This window comes from Paramormyrops kingsleyae, chromosome 23, assembly GCF_048594095.1.
Source record: "Paramormyrops kingsleyae isolate MSU_618 chromosome 23, PKINGS_0.4, whole genome shotgun sequence".
NCBI classification, from domain to species: domain Eukaryota; kingdom Metazoa; phylum Chordata; class Actinopteri; order Osteoglossiformes; family Mormyridae; genus Paramormyrops; species Paramormyrops kingsleyae.
The window spans coordinates 16640312-16660261 of NC_132819.1; the positions used below are offsets into that span (position 1 = coordinate 16640312).

The window sequence follows — 19950 nt, forward strand, 5'->3', positions numbered from 1 at the left end:
TAGATAAAACCAAGACACTGGATAAACTTGTGTATAATACAAACAATATTATGAAAATGACTATGATGTGGTTGCAAACATTCAGCTGTTTCGGTCCAACCAGCTTAAGCTGGGACTGTTTAATTTAAAGTGCATACAGATCTTCTGTGCAGTTATACTAACATGCTTAGAATGCTACTTTCCAGGTATGGTTTCCTATAGCATGAATTGTTTAATTGTTGGTAAAAATTAAAATGTTGGTAGTAAAAATGAATAGAAATTGCAAGGGGGGTGAATAGTGAGGCGTTCTGTTGATCAGAGTAGTGACTGAGTAAGCGATTTGGTCTTTCTTTGCCTTTCCATAACTACCACTGTCAGTCTCTGAGTACTGGACAAGTGATGCTTCTCATCGGCATAATTATTGGTGGAGAAAAAACTTTGAGTAGCGATGATTTTTGGGCGCTCGCCTTCCTTGAGAAAAGCGAAATGGAACAAAACTCAGGGTAAGATCACTAGCTTCCAGCTGGAAGGTGACAGTGGATTTTTTTAGTGACTATGGTGCATAAAGGGCCTTTATTGTCGGACAAGTTATAGGTATATACATAATGGTGTTAGTTGCCCCCCTTGGGACGCTCGTCCCGAGCTCTGCGTGGGGATTATTTGGAATACGACAGTGAAACCATCTGCATAGCTTTTACAGCAGGATTCGTATTATAAAGGCATGAAAAATTGCTTTGAAATATAGCCTGACAGACTGCCAGTGAAAACACATGCTCAGAGAGAGCGATATTACTCAAACCGTAGCTCACTGGAGGCGCCCGTGGGTGTTCCGCAGGTGTGGCCCCCACACAGACCGGCACGCCCCCGCAAGGCCGCCATCCCTCCTGCCCGCTTCTCTAGGCCAGTCAAGTAGCCCCTTAGTCTCTTGGAGTTTTAAGACACACCGTCAACATTAATCAGACGAACCGTTTCACCCCCCCCCCCCACACACACACACACCCTCATCAACATCAGCTACTTTATCTTAAAGGCAAATATTTAAAAAGCTTGGCCTTATCCATCTCTGTAAAACATCAGTAACAGTAAAATATACATTGAATAATAAAATAAACCCATAATTCAGTGCTGCTTTTCATTTATTTCTTCTTACATGCTGTTACATTGTAACATAATGTAATCTTTCGGTATATAATTTGTAACTATTTATTTTTAAAGTATGAGTGATGCACAGAACTATAGATTTTGTAAATGCTTCAGAAATAAACATATGTTACATTATATTTAAAAATATAATTTTCTTAAACGTCATTATACGAATACCATAGTTGTTTTAGTTATTTAAATATTTCAGTGTTTCTTCATTAGCGTAACTTAATTAGCAAAGCACAGCACACAAGATATGATGTTATTGTATGATCATCTTGCAGTAGAATGATGACTCATAACAGCTTAGAGAATACGAAGAATACAGAAAATAGGAAATAGGGAGTATTCCACGAGTGTTTTTTTTTAATGTGGTTAAGGAAAGGCAGGAAAAGATGCACTCATACTAAACAGTTACATTTTATAAGGACTTTTCAGGGTATGGAAAAGCGCGGTCATCTTTCACATTTAGGTCACTAATGCATTAATTCGTCGACTACTTCAGAGAGTCCGCCAATCTCGTTAAACCCACTCGTCTCTCAGCGACAGTGGAAAAAAGTCAGTTTGAGATGTGACAGAACAAAAAGACAGTTTGAAAATAAGACTTGTATCCGTACCTCTCCCTTTTTCCTTCGGTTAATTGTACATGCTGCCATCCTTTCTCAACAGCCTCATCCAATCAGCGTAACGTTGTTAACTGTACAGTAATCATAAATCATTGCATATACGTTTTAATTACTTTTTTGTTCTTTGCTGCAATTAATGAAAATGACTAGTAACTTTCACATACTCGTGTGTAGCTAGGAACTGTCAACTTAAGCTACACCTAGGTACACGAAACAAATATATAGGCTACTCATAAAAAAACTCGCAAAACTTTATATGTATTTTATAAAAAATATGTTGAGAAAATGAGACACTACATACTAGGTGCTATAGTAGTAACTATGTACTTATAACATCATGACGAGTTCAAACGTATCGGGAAAAATGTTTTTTTTCTTCTTCTATTTTTCTTTTCATTCATTTATGTTACTGGTTTTTGTTATTGTTTTGGATATATGTAACCAGTGCTGTGCAGAATCATCAACCTGTAGCGTAGTGAGCGCCTTGCAGCGGCCCCTGTCCCTTTAAGAGCGCTCAGTCTGGGGTGGCGCTTTCCTCTGCAAGGGCTTCTTGATATTAATAGTGTTGGTGTCTTGAAACTGACGTAATGCTTGGAGTCTGAGGTCCTGACAAGCGATAACATTTCTGATAAAGAACTGAGATCACTGCAAACTAACCTTCTATTTTTCCTTCCAGACACTGGCGTTTTTAATATTAAATCACAGTTACCCCGAGTTCACTTGCATAGGAGAGATCCGAAATTTTTAATCCCCCTCTAACAAAAAAGAAATAATACCCTGAGATCAACAAACAAACAACACAAAGACGGTTCATGGCTTACGCCAAAGCTCCACCATCTTTCAGACTGCAAAGACTATTGCAATTTAATCAACAGGTAAGAGGAAAGAGAATCAATGGACGTAACGAGGAAGGCAGCAAACAATGTGATGTGAATTTATAGTAGTTCCTGAATGCTGATCTCTTTTAGTAGCTAATGTTATGTAATGTTGGGAGAGCTAAGGGCTTTCGTGAATCAGTTGTGAGCTACTTTGCTATGAAAAAAAGAGCAGGGCTTCTCAGATTTCACATGGCATTTAGGTTTTGTTGGGTCAAATGCATGAGAAATTGATATTGGCTACTCGCTAGAAGCGGTAGCCTTAATCGAGGGGTCACGTTCTGAGACAAGGAAGAAAAACATGATTTCCAGTAGGTTTGTGGCTCACTTTTTTCCTTCCCTTTTTCTTAAATCCTTTTCTTTTGAAGCTACCGTCAAGCAATCGCTTGAAAGATTTAAACGGATAAATAATGGATGGACACTGCGGATGCTTGTAATGAAATTATTGTTGCAATACATACAAAACGTGTAAGTGGACGTGGTGGCTTTCAAAGGAGCGTGTATTTATTTCTGTGCCGTCGTTTCAGTTGAGGGACTTTGTTAAAAATACGAAAAATACTTGGGTTTAAAAGGGGGACGAAAACTGCTAAAAGTTTTATTTTCTATTTTAAATTAATGAATAAATTCGGGATTTTTTTATGAAATCGTGAAGTTTTGTGGACGACATTATGAGCAGAGTAGCAGGAACAAGGCTGCGTTGTTTCTTCGGAGAAGTTTTTAGACGTTTTGTCGGAGATCTGGGGGACAAGTACGGACGAAGATGCGATTAGAAACGTATAAGTGTGATTGCATTGTGAGGCGCATTGTCTATTATTTACGTTTTGCCGGATACTGCAGCGCCAAGTGCTCCAGGCTTGTTTAATGTTAACCGCGGTGCATGGGGAACAGTGAACGATCCGTGTGCAATCAGCTCGAAATGGGCAACTATAAGTCCAGTCGCCCTCGGAAAGTTTGCAAACTAACGGGTCCGATTAATAACTTTGTTGGCAGTTTGTAGCCTCGGTGCGGCGCGGGGAGCACGAGCGCACAGCCAAATGGCGTTTATAAAGTGAATAAAAGTGCATGCTTTAAACGTTTAGGCCGTGCAACTGCTCCCTTTTAATAAAAACTGACAGGCATTTCGGCGCACTGTGATGAAGAAAAGTTTCAAAAAGCGTGACTAAGCAACATGAAGTACTTGTAGTTTAATATCTCTGTATATAATTTTTTCTGGTAGGTAATGCTTTTGTACCTTGGGAGTAATTAGATGTAGCTTTTAACATGTACGTATCTGTCGGGTTTTTATGTGTTATATTTTAAAGTGGGGGTCGGGAAGTAGGCTTTTCAGGGCTCCCCCAGTAGACCCACATGGCGTTCTGCGCTTCCTAGTTAAAATGTAAGAATTATACACTGATAACAAGAAGTTAAAATGCGTATTTCAAGAAATGATTAGGCTTATCAATAAAATGTTACCATGCTATAAAAATATAGTGTGAAGTAAAGTCATTTAATTACTTTTAAAAAATCCCTGTTGTACGTATTTTTATAGGTGGGAGGTTTGTGTTGGTAGACGCCGTCATCGTGTATTTTTCTTCAGGCATCCCACTTATGTGTGTTTTTTTTATTTTATTTTGTATATCAGATTATTTTGATACAAAATTCCCGTGGTGGTTCCAGTAGATGAGCTGCAGCATTTCCTGTAAGCTGTGAGATCTACTACACAGTGTCTGGAAATGATAGGGCCTCTTGCCTATGAAAGACCCAATTTTATCCGTGAAAGTTTGTTAATGACGTGGCCGCGGCAAACTGGCGCTGCGCATCATTTGAGCAAAGCGAGATTGGGAGCAGTGTTAAAATCAGGGTGTTAAAATTCTGAGTGTCAAAGCTATTAACATTACCTGTTCATATATCAACAATATACTTCAAAAGACTTGGATTTTTCATCTTGAAATAATTATTGTAATTTTTTATATTTATAAAACAAATGTGTAGTACAACATGCCTTATGTGTGAATGACATTTCCAGTTGTTTTCTGTAATGCTCCGTAGAAATCTCAAACTTATTTTTTTTGCCATCCTATTAGGCCAAACCAGTCTAATGAATCTCTTGAAAGTTACTTTTTTTAAAAGTGAGTGTTTTTGGACAGCGAGAATAGTTAAACTTTTGTGTCGTGGTTTGTTTTATTGTCTCCTTGCAGGAAAAGAAATGATTTCGTCCGAGGGAATAACTCTACCTGTTTGGAGCTGGCGAATAAATGTGACTTGGTAGAGTCTTAAAGCAGTGCTTCTGAAGAGCTTCATGGCTGCTCTGCAGATCAGCTCTGTGTGGTTGGAACTTTTACGGCTGACATGTTAATTTGGATTTTGGTGGCAGTAGACATCAGCGCGGGTGTGGGGGGGTGAATTCGCTATAGGTGGCTTAAGAGTTTGCACGACTTCTTTTGGAGTAACTTTTAGTGGCACGGTGTGGCCAGTCTCTCTCTCTCTCCCTCTCTCTTTCTCTCTCTCTCTTTACTTGTCCCTAACACCAGATCCATCAAGTAGCCGACGTGAATCGCAAAAGCAGTTCCAAGTGTTTACTTTTGGCACTCCAAGAGTTCACTTACAATGTCAGGATTAAGACTGTGTGTCTCTGAAATGACAAGATATGAATTGAGAAAAATGCATTTTGGGCCCCGGGAAAGTCTTGTATGCTTTGGGCTTCTGCTGTGAAACCTGCGCCTTTTGAGCAGACATCTTGCATAAATATGCGCGAGTTCATCTCCAGCGCAGCGAGTTAAGGTAAGAGCACATTTTCATCTAAAATTTCGAGAATGGAGGCTGTGTGGTGATGGCTGCTCATTGGGTGCCATTAAATGCCTTTGTTCCTCGCTGCTGCCTCTAACCTACAGCGGGTAGCTGCTGCCTCTGCTCTGCTTCATATCTGTTGATAGGCAATTATTTTGGTCTCTTAAGTCATGTAGAAAATGTGTCTGTACTTGCTATAGGGCACATTTGTATTATAATGGCATTTGAGCCAAGGTTCAAACTTTGAAGCACAACTTTTATTTATTTGTTTTTATGTGTGTTGGTGTTAGTCTTCAATTGAAACGACTAGACTGTCCAGATTTTTTTAAAGTGCTTTTCCTTCTTTTGTATAAATATTTGAATGTAGCTACCCTGAATGTACTCTATAGTGTATTTTATGAGTGAGGAGTGAGACACTGAATTGTCAGTGAAAACCTTTAGACCTTGAACACTACTGTCCGCTGTGTACATTTCGCAAAAAAAGTTGTGTGAAGTTTTTTTTTTTCCCCCCTCCAGGACATTTTTCCTTTATTTATAATAATCTTTTGAAGTCTGGGTATGAATGTTTTGATGGTGATATGCTCCTTTTTAAGCCCTTATGTTTTTTAGCACAATATCTGCTTTTCTTTTTTGTGTGTTTTTTGTTTGGTTTTTTATTATAACTGTTATTTATCATGAATCCCTGAAAATGAGTAATTACATTTTTTTTTTAGCATTCTATTAGTTTATTTTTTTTCCAAAATAGTTAATGTTTTTCTTTTGGGGGGGGGGGATATGAACTAATATATTACTACATTCCATTGGAAGTTTAGATGGCTAGACACCTTCACTAGTGGTATAATTCATCTAATCAGGACAGCAGGAAGTTTTCAGTTTTTCAAGCCCCTTTTACGTAATGCCATAGTTTACTTTGGGGGAGAAAAAAAACGCAGTAATTGGTAGCCTTAAACTTTTAATAACGCTTTAGATTCGTTCTGGCAACCGAATGGGTTGTTTTTCTGATTCGGGAAACAGGGATTGTGGTTAGCAAAAGAAAGCCTTGGTCGATTTAGTTATTTTTATTTTTGTTTTTAAATCTGTTATTTAAATCGTGTCTTGCTGAGCGGTGCAAAATCCCACCAAAGGCTCTTTGTTATTGTCTCTGCATCGCAGACAACTGCTGTTTGATAGATTTGACAAGTGTAGCTTCCTGTCGCTAAATTTATTGGTACAGCGTTCTTTTCAGAAAGGCTTTCTCCTTAAACGGGACGGTCCTGCTCGGAGCGGGACAGAGTAAGAAGCCTGGCTAGCTAAAAACGAAATCACAGCGGCACTGGAAAAAGGTTAGGAGGGTTGGAGGATTTGCTCCATGGGACTCTATGTGTTTTTTTTTCTGCCCGAATGAGAAATTTTCCACCGGAGATCAGTGGGGAAAGACACAAAGTACATCAGTAGTAAGGTGCCCGTCGTGTGGACACGCTCAGCTCGCACTGTAACTTCCATATTTATTTATTTTGGCCACTATGTGCTCACTGCTGTCCCTTCAAAATTGAAATGCTGCGACGCAGTCTGACAGCGAGAAGGTCAGAGAGGCCATTTAGCCGTAGGCATCGGGTGGGACGCGCCCGTCGTCCCCAGAAGCCTGCCTGCGTCATTTTTGAGTGACATGCTTTTAGAGACAAACAACGGGTGCGCTCTTTCTTATTTTTAAGGTGTAGTCTTTGTTTTTATTTACGTATTATCTGCATGTAAATGTGCACGTGGGAGGGGGTGGGGCTTTCGGCTGGAATGGGGGCGTGCCTCCCGGTGGCATCATCGGTCTTGTCCCTGAACTGAGGAAGGTGGGGGTCACGTCAGTGGCGTGTTGGCCTGGATCTGATGCACTGTAAGTGTGTACTGAGGGACAAGCGGGGGCCAGCGCCTGAAGCATGTTGGACGTGAGTCGATTTCATTGGCTTTTCTCTGAGCTGCGGTCGCCGCCGCACATCGGTGGTCCCATACCTGCCCTGCGAGCATGGTGCTGTGGGACGCCTTTCGGGGGGTGTAAAAGCACACACTACTCCTCCTGGGCCTGGCTGCTGTCATGTGGTACCCTTTGTACTTTCAGGGATCGCTTGTGGGCTAAGATAAGAAGATTCTCCTTGGGCAGAATAAAGTTACAGCCTGATAAACGTACCTGCTGGAGTGCGGGGCCAACTTTCCCATTTGTTTTCGGTTTTTATCTGTTCCCTGGCCACCCCTTCTCCTCCTCAAGTTGGCACCTTCCAAGTTAGCAGTTACAGTCATGGCCAGTCCAAACACGGGGCACAAAAGGGGAGTCCTGGCACCTGAAACCGTCCCCTCTATCTGAAAGCTTTGCAAGATCCCAGATGAGTCTATCCGCCCGTCGATGCCCCCCCCCCCTTCCGCCCCAGTCTCCGTGGGAGTACGTGATCCTTTTTCCTTTCTCTCCCTGGCTCTGCGGCCCTCTCTCCCTCTCTCTCTCTCCCCCGTCTGTGTGGTCTAGCTTTCTTGGATTAGCTATAGCATAAGGTATACTAGCGAATGCTCTGTCAGGTCAGACTGGATGACTCTGAATTTGAGAAGCGGGGGGGGGGGTGTCTCTTAATCGTGTTTATTTGCCTGCTTCCAATTCTGTTTGCCAGAGGGCTGTGTCGTTACTGCATCCATTCATAAACCAGGGACTGGCTCACTGCTGCCGGCTAATGTGCTCACCCCTTCCCCGTGTGCCTTCAGTCAGGCAGACCGCAGTGTTCAGGTCACAGGGTGCAAACACTGGAGGTGAAAATGCCTGCCGGTCAGCCAGCCAATCAGCAGGCTCGTCGTGCACGTGTGCTTACCCATGTATTACTTTGATAAGGCCCATTGTGATGCGTCCATGTCTCCCTTATGGACAGTGGCAGGCAATGGGGACTAACCCCCACCCCCCACCAGTGTCCTCCCGTAAAAGAAGTGACCAAACAAAAGCACAAAAAAATGCAACGGATTAAAGCTCCAGATTGTTCTTAACTTTTTTTTTTTTCTTCTCTGAAGCGAGTCCCTTAATTGACTCATAACAAATATTTACTTTGTTTAGTGAGTGGAGGAATGAATTAATGGTATAATGGAAGAAAGGTGATTTGCCACGCGCTTTGTTTAGCCATTGTAGTTGCTGCAAACTGCAAATTGATTTTGTCAGAAAATTACTTTTGTTTCTTTGATTTATTTAATCTTTTTTTTCCTCGTTAAGGGTACCTGGGAAGTCTGTCTTTCTCCTAATTGTGAAATTTCCCGCGTATGGTTTTAGTGGGAAAGTGGAATATCTACGGCATCATGTTCTTGGTAATTCTTTTTAGCCCTGTTGTTTTTTTTTTTTACTGCTAGCTTTTCTCTTTTTGCTGTCAGGACTGTTTCACTCGCAGCAGTCTCCGAATCCTGTGCGAATTGCGTTTACTCTGTGTACAGGCCACAGAAAACTGCAGGTGTCTCTCTTTTTTTTTTTTGGACAGATAGTTTCTCTCCGTAAAGATCGTGTGAAGATTTCATTTCGCTCCTGTTTTTGTTTCTAAAGACATCTTTCCAGTGAGAAATAGTTTCCATGAGGTTGCACTGTAGACAGAATCGAACGTTTCTCTGATACCCCCGTGAGCTTAATCATACTAAACTTCCTTTGTGACTTACATATAGGTATCATGTTTTTGAACTGGCTTTCTTCAGAACAAGACACAATTTTCTGTTCTCCCCCTTTATGAATCTCATATGAATGGACTGGCTGACTCTGCACTCTCAACTTTACATCGCTTTGGGTAAAAGCTTCTCCGCTAAATAAATAAATGCCATGTAAATAAATGAGTATACAGTTGCCATGCAAGTAAATTCCTGCAAAGCCAAATATATAATTTTTTTTAGTCGTTGTCTTTATTGAATTTTGTGTCTTAACGCAACTGATATGTTTTTAATAAATGCATTCTGAGTTTGAGGCATTTTAAGTTGCATCTAGTCGTGTTAAGTTTTGTGCAGTTGCATTTGGGACTGATGCTTAGGAAGATATCAGTTTGTTCATGTGCTTGTTCATTTCTTTTTCATTTCTTCACTATTAATTACTTTAATGATCTTAACAGTTTAAATCGAAATAGCATTTGTGGTGAACTGGATTTTTTCTAGGTGTGTCTTTAATTGTGTAGACATGCATGTTAAATTCACCATACTGATCAGCAGATAGGACCGACCTTCATTAAGGCTGCAGAAGGTCCGTTCACGCAGGATGGAAGAACACTGACCACATGTGGGGCTGTAAGAGCGTCCATGTCGGCGTGCTGACGCACGGCCCCCCCCTGCCTTGGGCAGTACTGGAGACGGATCCTTAAGGACGGCTGAACTTACCTGCCCGGGCTCCAGTTTTTTATTTTCGACCGTTTCTTTGTGCGGAGCATTAGCTACTTGCACCCACCCTCCGCCCCGGCGACTTGTTTTAGGGCTGATCCCTGGAGAGGCTGGCCGGTATGCCAGTAGAATCTGTTTGCAAACAGCATTGCTCCATTTTACTGTCCCAGCCGGGGAAAAAAGTAAAATATAAACTCGTTCCATCCTGAATATACGTGCAGTTTCTCTGCTGTTGCAAAGACTTGAAGATGGCAATGCTGTAATGATGTCTGGTGAGATGCTCACTTCTTAATTACGAAGGGCCGTGCTGCACTTAATTTGCCTTATTTGTGTGTGTTTGGGCATTTTTTTTTTTTCCTCTGCCTAGCGTTTGTTCAGAATGCTGATGTGTGTCTCTCTTCTAAATCTGCTCGTAGATCTTATTCTCCAAACGTGTGTGATTCGGGGGGGGGGGGCACTGCACATGACACCGGACGACTCCTCAAGCGGAGGCGGCGAGTTTCTGGGTGGTGGGGGCTGTCGAATAATCGGACGGTGTAGGCGTCCCCGTGTTCTGCAAGACGCTTCATTTGTCGCGTGTGTTACGGTGTCCCCTGCCGCCTCCCGAAAGTGACTTGGCATCAAGATAGAGATCAGCGAAACAGTTTAACGCAAACACCTGAAGGGAAGCGTGGGTGTTGTTGAACTTGGGGCAATAGGCTCTGCCCCCCCCCCCCCCCAATCTAGATGGGAGTTTGCTGTGGGGAAAAATGTGGAGCCCCACTTTCCCCCCCTCCCCCCATCCTTATCCGTTGATCAGAAGTATCATTTCACTAAAATATTCCAGCTTGTTGTGGATGGGCTGGGTGATTTGAGAATATTTCTGGAGCGGGGCAGGGGGGGAATTGCCCCATGTTCCGTGGGTGGGGGACAAGCTGCTTCACACCGCAGCGGGCTCCACCCCACGTCCGCCTGGGTGGAGGTGATCCTGCCTCCACCTCGAAGTGATTTGAGAGTATCTGGGTCGTAAGGGTGACGCCATATTTACGGGGTTTAGAATGTAGGTTTGTCACCTTTTCATACACAGGAAATGAAACCTACTGTAACTGCCATTATAACCCGTAATGGGGGGGAAAGGTCCGCATGTAGCTTTTCTGCTCACGTTCCAATGGTTTGTTTTGGATTCCCTGCTTTGTGGTTCAGTGTAGTGACAGAATGTACTTATCTAATGTATCACATTAATGTGAGTATTGTAGTGCTACTGCAGTATTATCAGCTGTAGAGTCTTGTCCTTTTGTAGTAAGAATAAGCAACAGAATTGTGTTGATTAGCGTGTACTTATTTTTGGCTATAAGAGGAGATTCCCAGTGGATGTCTGGAGATTCCCAGTGTTAAGAGTTCTCGGGAAAGTGAGACAGACGTCCCGACATCCTTTCCGGTGTCTACCTTAATATGGAAATGTTGTTTTAAAAAGCTGGGGCCGTCGATTGGTTGGCAGTGAGGAATACACACGGCTGGTGTTTACAATGTTTGCACGTTGAGTTTCTTTGCTTTCCTAAGACGCCCAGCACAGAGTGGAACAGATTTATCTCCAGACGATGCTAGAGGGTGACATCTTTTGGGAAAAATGGTGTCAGTCCAGTGTATGTCTCCATTGAATCCGTAGGATGGTTTTGGACCAACAGAACGTGATGGATTTTAGTTAAATTCCCTTTTAAAAGCTCTCCTGAATGGATCGTCTTTCAGCTCAATGGGAGGGGAACCCAGAAGAATATACTCACTGTAGATTTATTCTCGGGTTCATTTGTGCTTAGTAGTATTATTGGACGAACGGACCCCTGATTTGATCTGTTTCTTAGTGTGCTTGTGTGTAGTATCTGAATGTTGCATACTGAATAGCGTTGAGAAAGTCCAGAAACTGAGCCACCTTATTTAAGGTTAAGTTAGCTATGTACTCTGTGTGTGCGCGTTATTAGATGAGTGAGGAATCTGCTATGTTATAGTTGCAGTTGGCATAAAGCGATGAGGTGGCTTGGACACATCCCCCGTTTGTGATGTACCTTTACTGCGGTAACCTCAAACTCGGCTGAACTAATCTAATTAGATGCTGAACATGAAATCGGCAGGCCGCTCGCAGCATACAAACAAAGAGCCGATTCATCTCCATGTGCTGGTAAAAAAAGGAAAAGAAATAGTTAAGCGCAGGGCTGCTGTTTTTAGTGGATTGTTTCCGGAAGGCCCGCACCATATGGTTGTGAAAAGGTCCCGAAAGGGTAAATGAGTGTGCAGTTGTGGGGGGGAGGGAGAGGGAGTCTAGCCAGGGTCCTGTAAGCTGCAAAAACAGTAACTTGGTCAGTGAGATTGTAGCACGCTCAGGACCTGCTTGATTGAAATGCCATGCTGCCTTAATCAGCGTCTTCATCAACTTGGCAGCGTGAGTTTATTCTATTCTGTTTTTTTAAGTGCAGAGCTAGCAGTGACGACCTGCTCTGCGTAGCGTCAGTGTCGGGCGCCGCAAAAGTGCTCTTCGTGCGGGTGCCGCACGCTGGAGTGTTAATGTTGGTTAATTGCGCGGCCCTCCCGTCCCGCCATGAAGCGGGGGCTCGCCGTCGCATGTACCCCCCCGCAGCCGCCACTTGGATGCCTGTGGCTGGAAGCCGCTTACCGTGTTTTCGCATGGCCTTCTAATCCAAGGCGTGATTTTAAAGCGCCGGTTAGCACCCTGCGCTAAGGCTATTTACGTAGAGCGGGACACATAATGGCTCTTTGTGTGCCTTGGAGTTTTATGTAGGAATGACCTAGTTTTTTTGTAGCGCTTGTAAGTTTTCCAGTATTTACGCTGCCGTACTCTTAAGGGTGATGAACATTTGAATGCCGTACTCTTAAAGTTTTTATCCATTTATGCAGCTGGATCTCTCTTGCTCTCAGTAGACAGGGGTATTCCAGCTCTCGGGACTTAAACCAATAACAAGTTGGTGTTTTTTGTCGTAAGGCCACCTGCTTATCAGTGGATGGAGGGGCTGGGAGCTGGGACTGATTCCCCAAACAGGGTTAATGTGGGTGGTTTTCTTCACATTGTGAACCGTGCAGGAGTTGAGCCTGCAGAGAGATGCACTGTGTTATCACCATGTGGACAGAATGATACCATCAGATCTTATCTCTTGATGGCAACTTGTGGACCAACATGTTCACATGGGAGACTCTGATGCTCTTTACTGATCCTCTGGGCTTTCTGATTCTTGTATTTGAAGAATCTCGTGAGGATTCCTCCCATCTTTGTGTGCTTATGTAGATTAAGCACCTTTTGTATAAAGAAATGTCATTTTAACACCTGGAATGGGAGATGCCAATCAGGAGCTACTTCCTTAAACGTTTTTTAAAAGACCCGTCCCTGGCTGTACCTGTTCAGGACAGAAGGGCTTGAATCCCCGCTGCAGCAAATGCCCTTCATGTAGCAGTTTCTCCCAAACTCACCCTCAGTATCTTTGGCTTCCTGCAACAACACAGTGACTGTCGTGTTCCTGTGAACGACCTGAAGGACTGTAACGCACAGGCTGCTGTGTGGCTCTGCGGGGTGCTTAGCCATAAACGGGGAATCGGGAAAGAAAGAATGCCAGAAGACAATGGTGCATTACTTCTGAGTCGTTGGTTCTGTTTATGGGATGTCCTGCGCAGAGGGGCTATATGAACGTGTTAGTCCAGTTGATGGAGTGTGTGTGTGTGTGTGTGAGAGATTGTCGTAAACGCTAAATGGATGCTTTCAGACAACACGGCAGCCTGGTCTGCGTGGTCAGGTGTACGTAGACTTGTGATTGCCCTGTTTACAGTGGCTTTTCTCCCCTTAAAAGGCTCCTGGTAAGTAGACCTACAGAGATTCAGCTGAATGAACGGCATGGTGTGCATTTAGAAGCCTCACTGTTCCAGTGGCCTTGTAGTAGCTTGTAGGAAATGTTCTATCTAGACTGCAAAGAAACTCCGTCCGTCAAAACAATCCCCATCCGCCTCTCACCGCATGACACGTCCTGTGTCCTGTCCGACCACATTGGTGAAAACGTACCTGCTGAAATACTTTGGTGTTGTGCTTTCTGCCATGTTTGTTTGGATATAGATTTACTCATTTTACTAATTAAATTTAAATTTTATTTTAGACGCTCATATACACACACACACACACACCCCAAATTCTAACTAATAAAAATGTAAAAAAAAAACATGAGTAAACTTAACCCTAACCCACCACAAACAGCTCGTAACTCATATTTTCTTGTTTGCATCTGAAAAGTTAGAAATATAATTATTCGCAAATAGAATTCTTCCTATAAATAAATGTAAGAATGTGCATCACCAGCCCATATATTCACATACCTCCTTTATTTGAATATATACATTTATACCAGTAAGGTCAAGCTGTATAAATGATATGTATTTTCAGTCTGTTCCATTAAACTCTTATGGTTTTCCTGTTGGGGGTGGGGTGTCTTTACCTGGTTATGGGATTACAGGCGCTCTTGAGGGCTGGGCTGGTGGGGGGGGGCTGATGCGGTGATAAGTGTGGGCCCGGGCCTCAGTGCCATCTTTGGTGTCTGCATTTCTGCTCCTTGGGCCGCAGTCATCCCTCTCCGTCATGGAGTGCGACCGCGGCGGGGTGCTGGACTGTGTTTAGGACCCCCACCCCCGCTGTGTACCTTCGCATAATTCTTCTGGCATTCCTGCAGACGGCGAAGGTTGGGCCGGCCGCTGCGTTTCCACGGCGCCCTCCGCGCCTATTATGGTCAACGGGCTGCGTGGCTGTCAGAGCAGCGCTCCTGATTCACCAGCCGCTCGCATTCCTGCTGCGCCTCTGCTCGCCATGCTCTGAGCCCATGCGATAGGAGATAAAATATCTATAAACAGTACTTGAAAGAAAATGTAAATGTTTATAGACTTCCTGCAGGACTTATCTGATACTCGTTGTATTTATATGCGGTGGCTGTCTGAGGCTGCGTGGCCGCATACAGGCCTGCAGGGGGCGGTGTGCCATCGGACGCCGGCCGGGAGGGTTGATTTAAGGTGACAGCTCAACTATAGAGCTGTTGGGGTACAAACTCTTGGCGGGGGGGGCCCTCTGAGAGGCGAGGTGGTCGCTGTGAAGCCCTCGGCGCATCCCAGCATGCCGCAGGTCATAGTGCGCTGTGGGTGTCGGTGCTGTTCTCAAAGCGCAGTTAAAGCCCCTCCCCCCCCCCCCCCCCCCCCCCCCCTCAACAGCAGGCTTGACCTTAGAGGGAAACTGGTTTTCCCAGCATTGGTGGGGGGGGGGCAGGGATTTTAATCAATGTTTTGGCAATATGTTGATGTATGTGCTTCTCATCATTCTGTACCTGATGGGGGGTGGGGGCTGGATTTTATTTTTTTTTGTCTTTTGCTTATGAATTAAACCGCTGCTTTCAGGCACAGTACATTGACCTTCTCGCTCTTTTTTTCTCTTTTTCCTCTTCTCGGCCCATGTTCTGACCAGCGTTTACTGAAACTGCTGAATACTGGTGGAAGGAGGTAGCTCTCAGAATGACTAAGTTATTGTGTGGGTTGCAGGATTTCACTTTTTTTCTTCTTTTTTTAATGTTCTTGTTTTGATGAGTCAGTGCGGACTCACATATGAGCGCAGTGACTCACCTAAGCTCATCCCGCTGTGGCGAGGAGTCTCTGCCATCAGGCGAGGCACGTTCATCTTTCACGACGGAGGTGAGGCCGGGGCGATCGAGGGCCATGTTCCATCACCCTAACTTCCGAATAACAGTCATTTTGGGACGGCCCCTGGGACTTTCTCCGAGGTTTGACACAGGGCAGGGGGCTTCTTGTCATCAATCTCGTTGCTAAGAAGCACGAAAAATTCAAAACTGACCTGTTGCCCATTGATGGGGAATGTTAGCACTTTCAGTCCCGTTTCGGGGCACAGGGAGTAATTCCAGGTGGTCGTTGAAGATCAGCAAAATCAAAGTGAATCTGTATTACAGTCAGTTACGCCTTGAATGTTGTTTATATCCCTTTAAAATTTTAAAGCATCCCTCTGTCCCACAATGACCTGCGGCTGGCTTTTTTTAAAACCGTGCGCATGTATTCGTTGGACCTGCACTGTCCATTCCAGTATATTCCTTTGTTTCTTCATCTCCACACAGTTATTGCTCTTGCAGTAACGGCATGGCAATTCAGGGTGGGCCGTACCAGGATCTCTGATTTGTACTCCCGGCATATCCCTCCTGCGTCGCTTCCCAAAAGCAGCCCAATGAATCATGGGGCCTGTAATCGATGAAGGAGAATCCGCAATCCTGGCTTTGGGGGGAGCGGTGGGGACAAGAGGAGGTCAGTGCTGGCTTGGCAGGAGCTGCGATGCAACCGGCTCCAAAATATTAATGTCCCGCAGAGCGAACCGGGCGGTCGATAATCGGGAGCTTTCCCAGGAAAAGCACGGAACAGGTTAACGGGAGCTGCCGGCGTTCTGCTGAGGATTTAAATGCCAGATGAGTCAGAGTGCACGGCCCGGAGGCCGAGTGTCTCCATTCTGAGTCAGGCCTGTGGATCAGGGAGGACGGATGGACGGCTGGACGGACAGACGGAGAGGCCAGAGACGGGACACTGTGATTCAGAGGTCGGCCGTGTAGCCAGTGGGTCAAACCCCAGAGGAAACATTATCACCTTTTCCACTGGACCCCTCAGATGAGGGGAAGTGGTGTTAGAAGTGGTGACGGAGAAGTGACTGCCTCTGTTCTTCAGAGTCACCGCCTCTTTGCTTCCCTGTGATGTTTGGATTGCCGGTCACATGACTGTCGAATGTGACTCTGCAGATAAGCAACACGTACCGTAAAAAACTCAACCCTGCCCCAGACAGTTATGGTCAGGAAACCACACGAGGTGTGATTTCACTGTATCTGTTTTTAAACGATATCCTTCAATGGGATTTTTGTTTTTTTTTTTTTTAAATTTATGGGATGTATCGAATATTCGAAGAATGAACTATTTCAGAGTATGGGAAAACTTCGCAACGCTGCAAGAGACACTCTAGTTCACGCAGAACATGGCAGATCATTAATATTTGTTCTGTTTTCTGCGGTTTCCTAAACCATTATCGTTGGCCGTCTACGCAAACGAACTGCTGTCCTATAGCTTAAAGACTAAAGTCTTTTAATCATTAAACGCCGAAGAATATACACATTATTGGGCAGTTTTCATGCTATTATAAAAAGCTGTCTAGGTGGAAATTCCCGTACAGTTTTCTCATAGATGTTTCCTGTATATTCTCCGGACTAGATTCACTCTGTTTAAATCTTGACCCTGCATGCAAAATGGATGCTGTACAGCACAGAAGCCGGTGCTGTTTCTTTAACGCAGTTCTGCTGTGTTGCAATAATGTGCAACTTTCCATCAGAGGGGAAACGTTCTGTGTGCACAAGCTGTGGTTTGATTGGGGTTTCACACTGTAGCTTGAAGGGTTTTCGTTACATTTCATGAAAATTTAAAGGAAGTCAACGTGATTTTTTTGTCTGGTGACTAATTCATTGTTGCTTTGGTGTCATTTCTGGGCCGTAAACTTTTTTTTTTTCTGGGTTCCTTTTTTTTTTTTTTTTTTCTTCTTTTTGATGCTTTTCTTGACTTTGGGGAAAGTTGAGTGAAGCTGGAAATTGAAGATATTGAGGATGCAGAATTACTCGGGACTGTATCAGCTGTTATTGCCGCCCTTGGGGGGGGGGGGGGGGGGAGGGTGGCAGTCACGGAGATCTCATAATAATAATCACTTCAATTATCAAATAGGGAATTAAATCTGCAGTCCCGCCATAGGCTACTCTGACTGTCTGAAGTTCATTTGTGGGAAGATTAAGAAGTAGACAGTGTGTGTCTGTCACCCGGGGGTCTGCTACTGAAAACACCTGCGATGCCCCGAGCAGAAGTGCTGTCGCAACCGTCCCGGGGCTCTGTGCCACGCTCTGGCGCCTGCCCCTTCCTGTTGCCAAACGCAGCATTGCTTAGGAGCCGCACAGAGGCCAGGGACGGCGGCCCTGCGCTGCATCGGATCGAGGAAGGGAGCAGATGGCCAGGAATGACCCCGGAAACTAATCTTGGGGGAGGGGGGAGGTTTGGGAAGATGCTGAACTTTGCGGGTACCACTTGTCCTGGCTGAGATTTCAATACTCACCTCTGGGCTATACTCACCTCTGGGCTATACTCACCTCTGGGCTATACTCACCTCTGGGCTATACTTATGGGACACTCTTATCTGTTGCTTCCTCAGGGCTGCGACACTGCCCCGCGCTGGTTCTGTCCAGCTTGTGATCACAGGAAGTGCGGTAGAAGGCAGTGGTTCACCGTCTCAGGGCTCGACGCGTGTTGATTGAGTGCAGCGAGGGCAGGTCATTGTGTCAGGGCTCTCTTGGGGGGTGGGGGCTGGCGGGCTAGAGAACAGAGGAGGCTGCTTTGGCATGCCGGAAAGTTCTTTTCGGTCTCTCTCTGGTGAAAAGAGCCGACTTTCCTTCGTTAAAGCGGCAGTTACCTTTTCTGCTGCTTGTGCCATGGCTGTGTTTCACCATGCAGTTGTAATCGTGAGGAGTCGTGCTTTTAAAGCTGAAACCTGACTGCATAATTCAACTTTATTCAACTTAAGGTTTGGTTAAGTAGCAGATTTCAAAATTGTCCATGTTGCCCTTGCGTGAGTGTAGGCAAACCCTGCTCCCACCAATAACTGGAAAAACTTTGATATGTAACTAAGTCGGGCGACCAGTTTGAAATCAGTTATCAGGTACTTTTGCAGCACAACTGCTTGTAACTCATAACGGGATCACGCATCGACTCTCACATGGCTGGGCACTTTGAGGGCTTTCTGTTAAACGTAATACGATTTAAAGGAAAAGTAAAGGTAAATTCAGCTTTTAGTGTTTTGTGGTGAGAGTGAGAGAGCGCCCAGCTAGCGAGTGTGTCTGGGGTGGTTTTATTGCCGGTGCTCTGAAGAGGGTGATCTTATTTATTCAGCTGTCGTTTAATGAATTACGAGGTTATTTTGGTCAGTTTAACAAGTAGGCTTATCTCAGTGAGCAGAATCATTGTCAGAGAAAAATACTTGAAAATAAATTAGTTGACAAATAATGGAACCTTACAGTAAAAGTTTTGTGTTTTTCAATATCCTGCTTTGTCATTATATAGTTTTTTTTTCCCCACCAAATCTGTTTTTGTAGTTAAGTTGTTTATACCATGGCACTGTTGGATTCTCAAATCTGATTGGTCAGAAGAGTGTTGATTGATTTTTCTATAACCGCCCTCGTAGTGGCAGCCCGACGAGTCACAGAAGTAAATCAATGTGTGATTATAATCTTTAATTCTAACTAATGTTAAAATTAGCGGAACAAAATTTAAGAGTAACAGAAATTAAAGGGAACTTTAATCATTTGGTGGAAGACTTGTTCTACCAATAAATGTTTTCAGCTTGTGGTAAAAGTGGGTTAGTTAATGCTCTCCTAGGGTCCCCAACAGCCACCATTAACCCTTTAGTGTTTCCCAGCTCCTACCAAACCGTGGACCGTCTGTTAGTCCCCGAGGGCCAGATTGGGAAACGCTGCTTTAGATAACGTCTGGTACTTTTCAGTCAGTTATTTAATTATTCTTCTTTTTGATGAAGACTTTCAGCATGAAGCTGTAGGATTTCAGCCGACAGTCACGCACCGGGGGTGTCGGCGTCGGATACGCAACGAATGAATGCGCATGCGCCCCTGGCCCCCCCTCCCCATGTCGCTCTGGCTCGTCATGCACCCATGTGACGCTCTGTAGATGTGAGCTTACCCGTGCGGCTCTCCACAGAACTGGACTCGCCACACTGTGGGGTGGGGTGGGGGGGGGGGGGGGATCACCTCAAAGTGATTTCTTTTTGTACGCATGTAGGTGTGTTTAAATATGTATTTCTAGTATGACAAAGTGAAGTGATGGGTTTTCCTGAAATGACATTACTACCTATATGTATGCCGATACGTGCCCCCCCTTCCCAAACTGAAGGAAATTCCTGTGCTCTTCTGCACCTTTCGTTTGTACTTTTTTCTGAGGCCTGTGAAGTTGAAAGATGAGTTATTTTTGCCTGGGCAGTGCGTCCCCCTGCCTGTGTGCATCCGATGGTGGATCTTGATAGACTTTTTAAATCCCCCCTCTAAAATGTGTTGACTTTGGCAGAGCCAAGGAGCTGTCCCCTAGAAGTCATTAAGCCCCCCCCCCTCAATATTTAATTTCACGGA

At 44.4% G+C, this 19950-nt stretch overlaps 1 protein-coding gene across 8 annotated transcripts in view; it reads left to right on the forward strand.

The window, feature by feature from the left end:
- Positions 1-2286: 2286 nt before the first annotated feature.
- Positions 2287-19950, forward strand: part of trps1 (trichorhinophalangeal syndrome I) — an 83670-nt gene continuing 66006 nt past the window's right edge. Inside the window, exons 1-2 of one of the 8 annotated variants that reach the window (XM_072705466.1) lie at positions 2289-2623; positions 4801-5383. Coding sequence is in view for 1 of the 8 variants with exons in the window: in XM_072705465.1 (XP_072561566.1) it covers positions 2925-2934 (10 nt within the window). In the remaining 7 variants the exon portion in view is untranslated. Of the gene's footprint in view, positions 2624-2643; positions 2939-2967; positions 3092-3816; positions 3836-4800; positions 5384-19950 lie in introns of those variants that run through there. The other 7 variants (XM_072705467.1, XM_072705468.1, XM_072705469.1 and 4 more) reach the window with 7 other exon arrangements.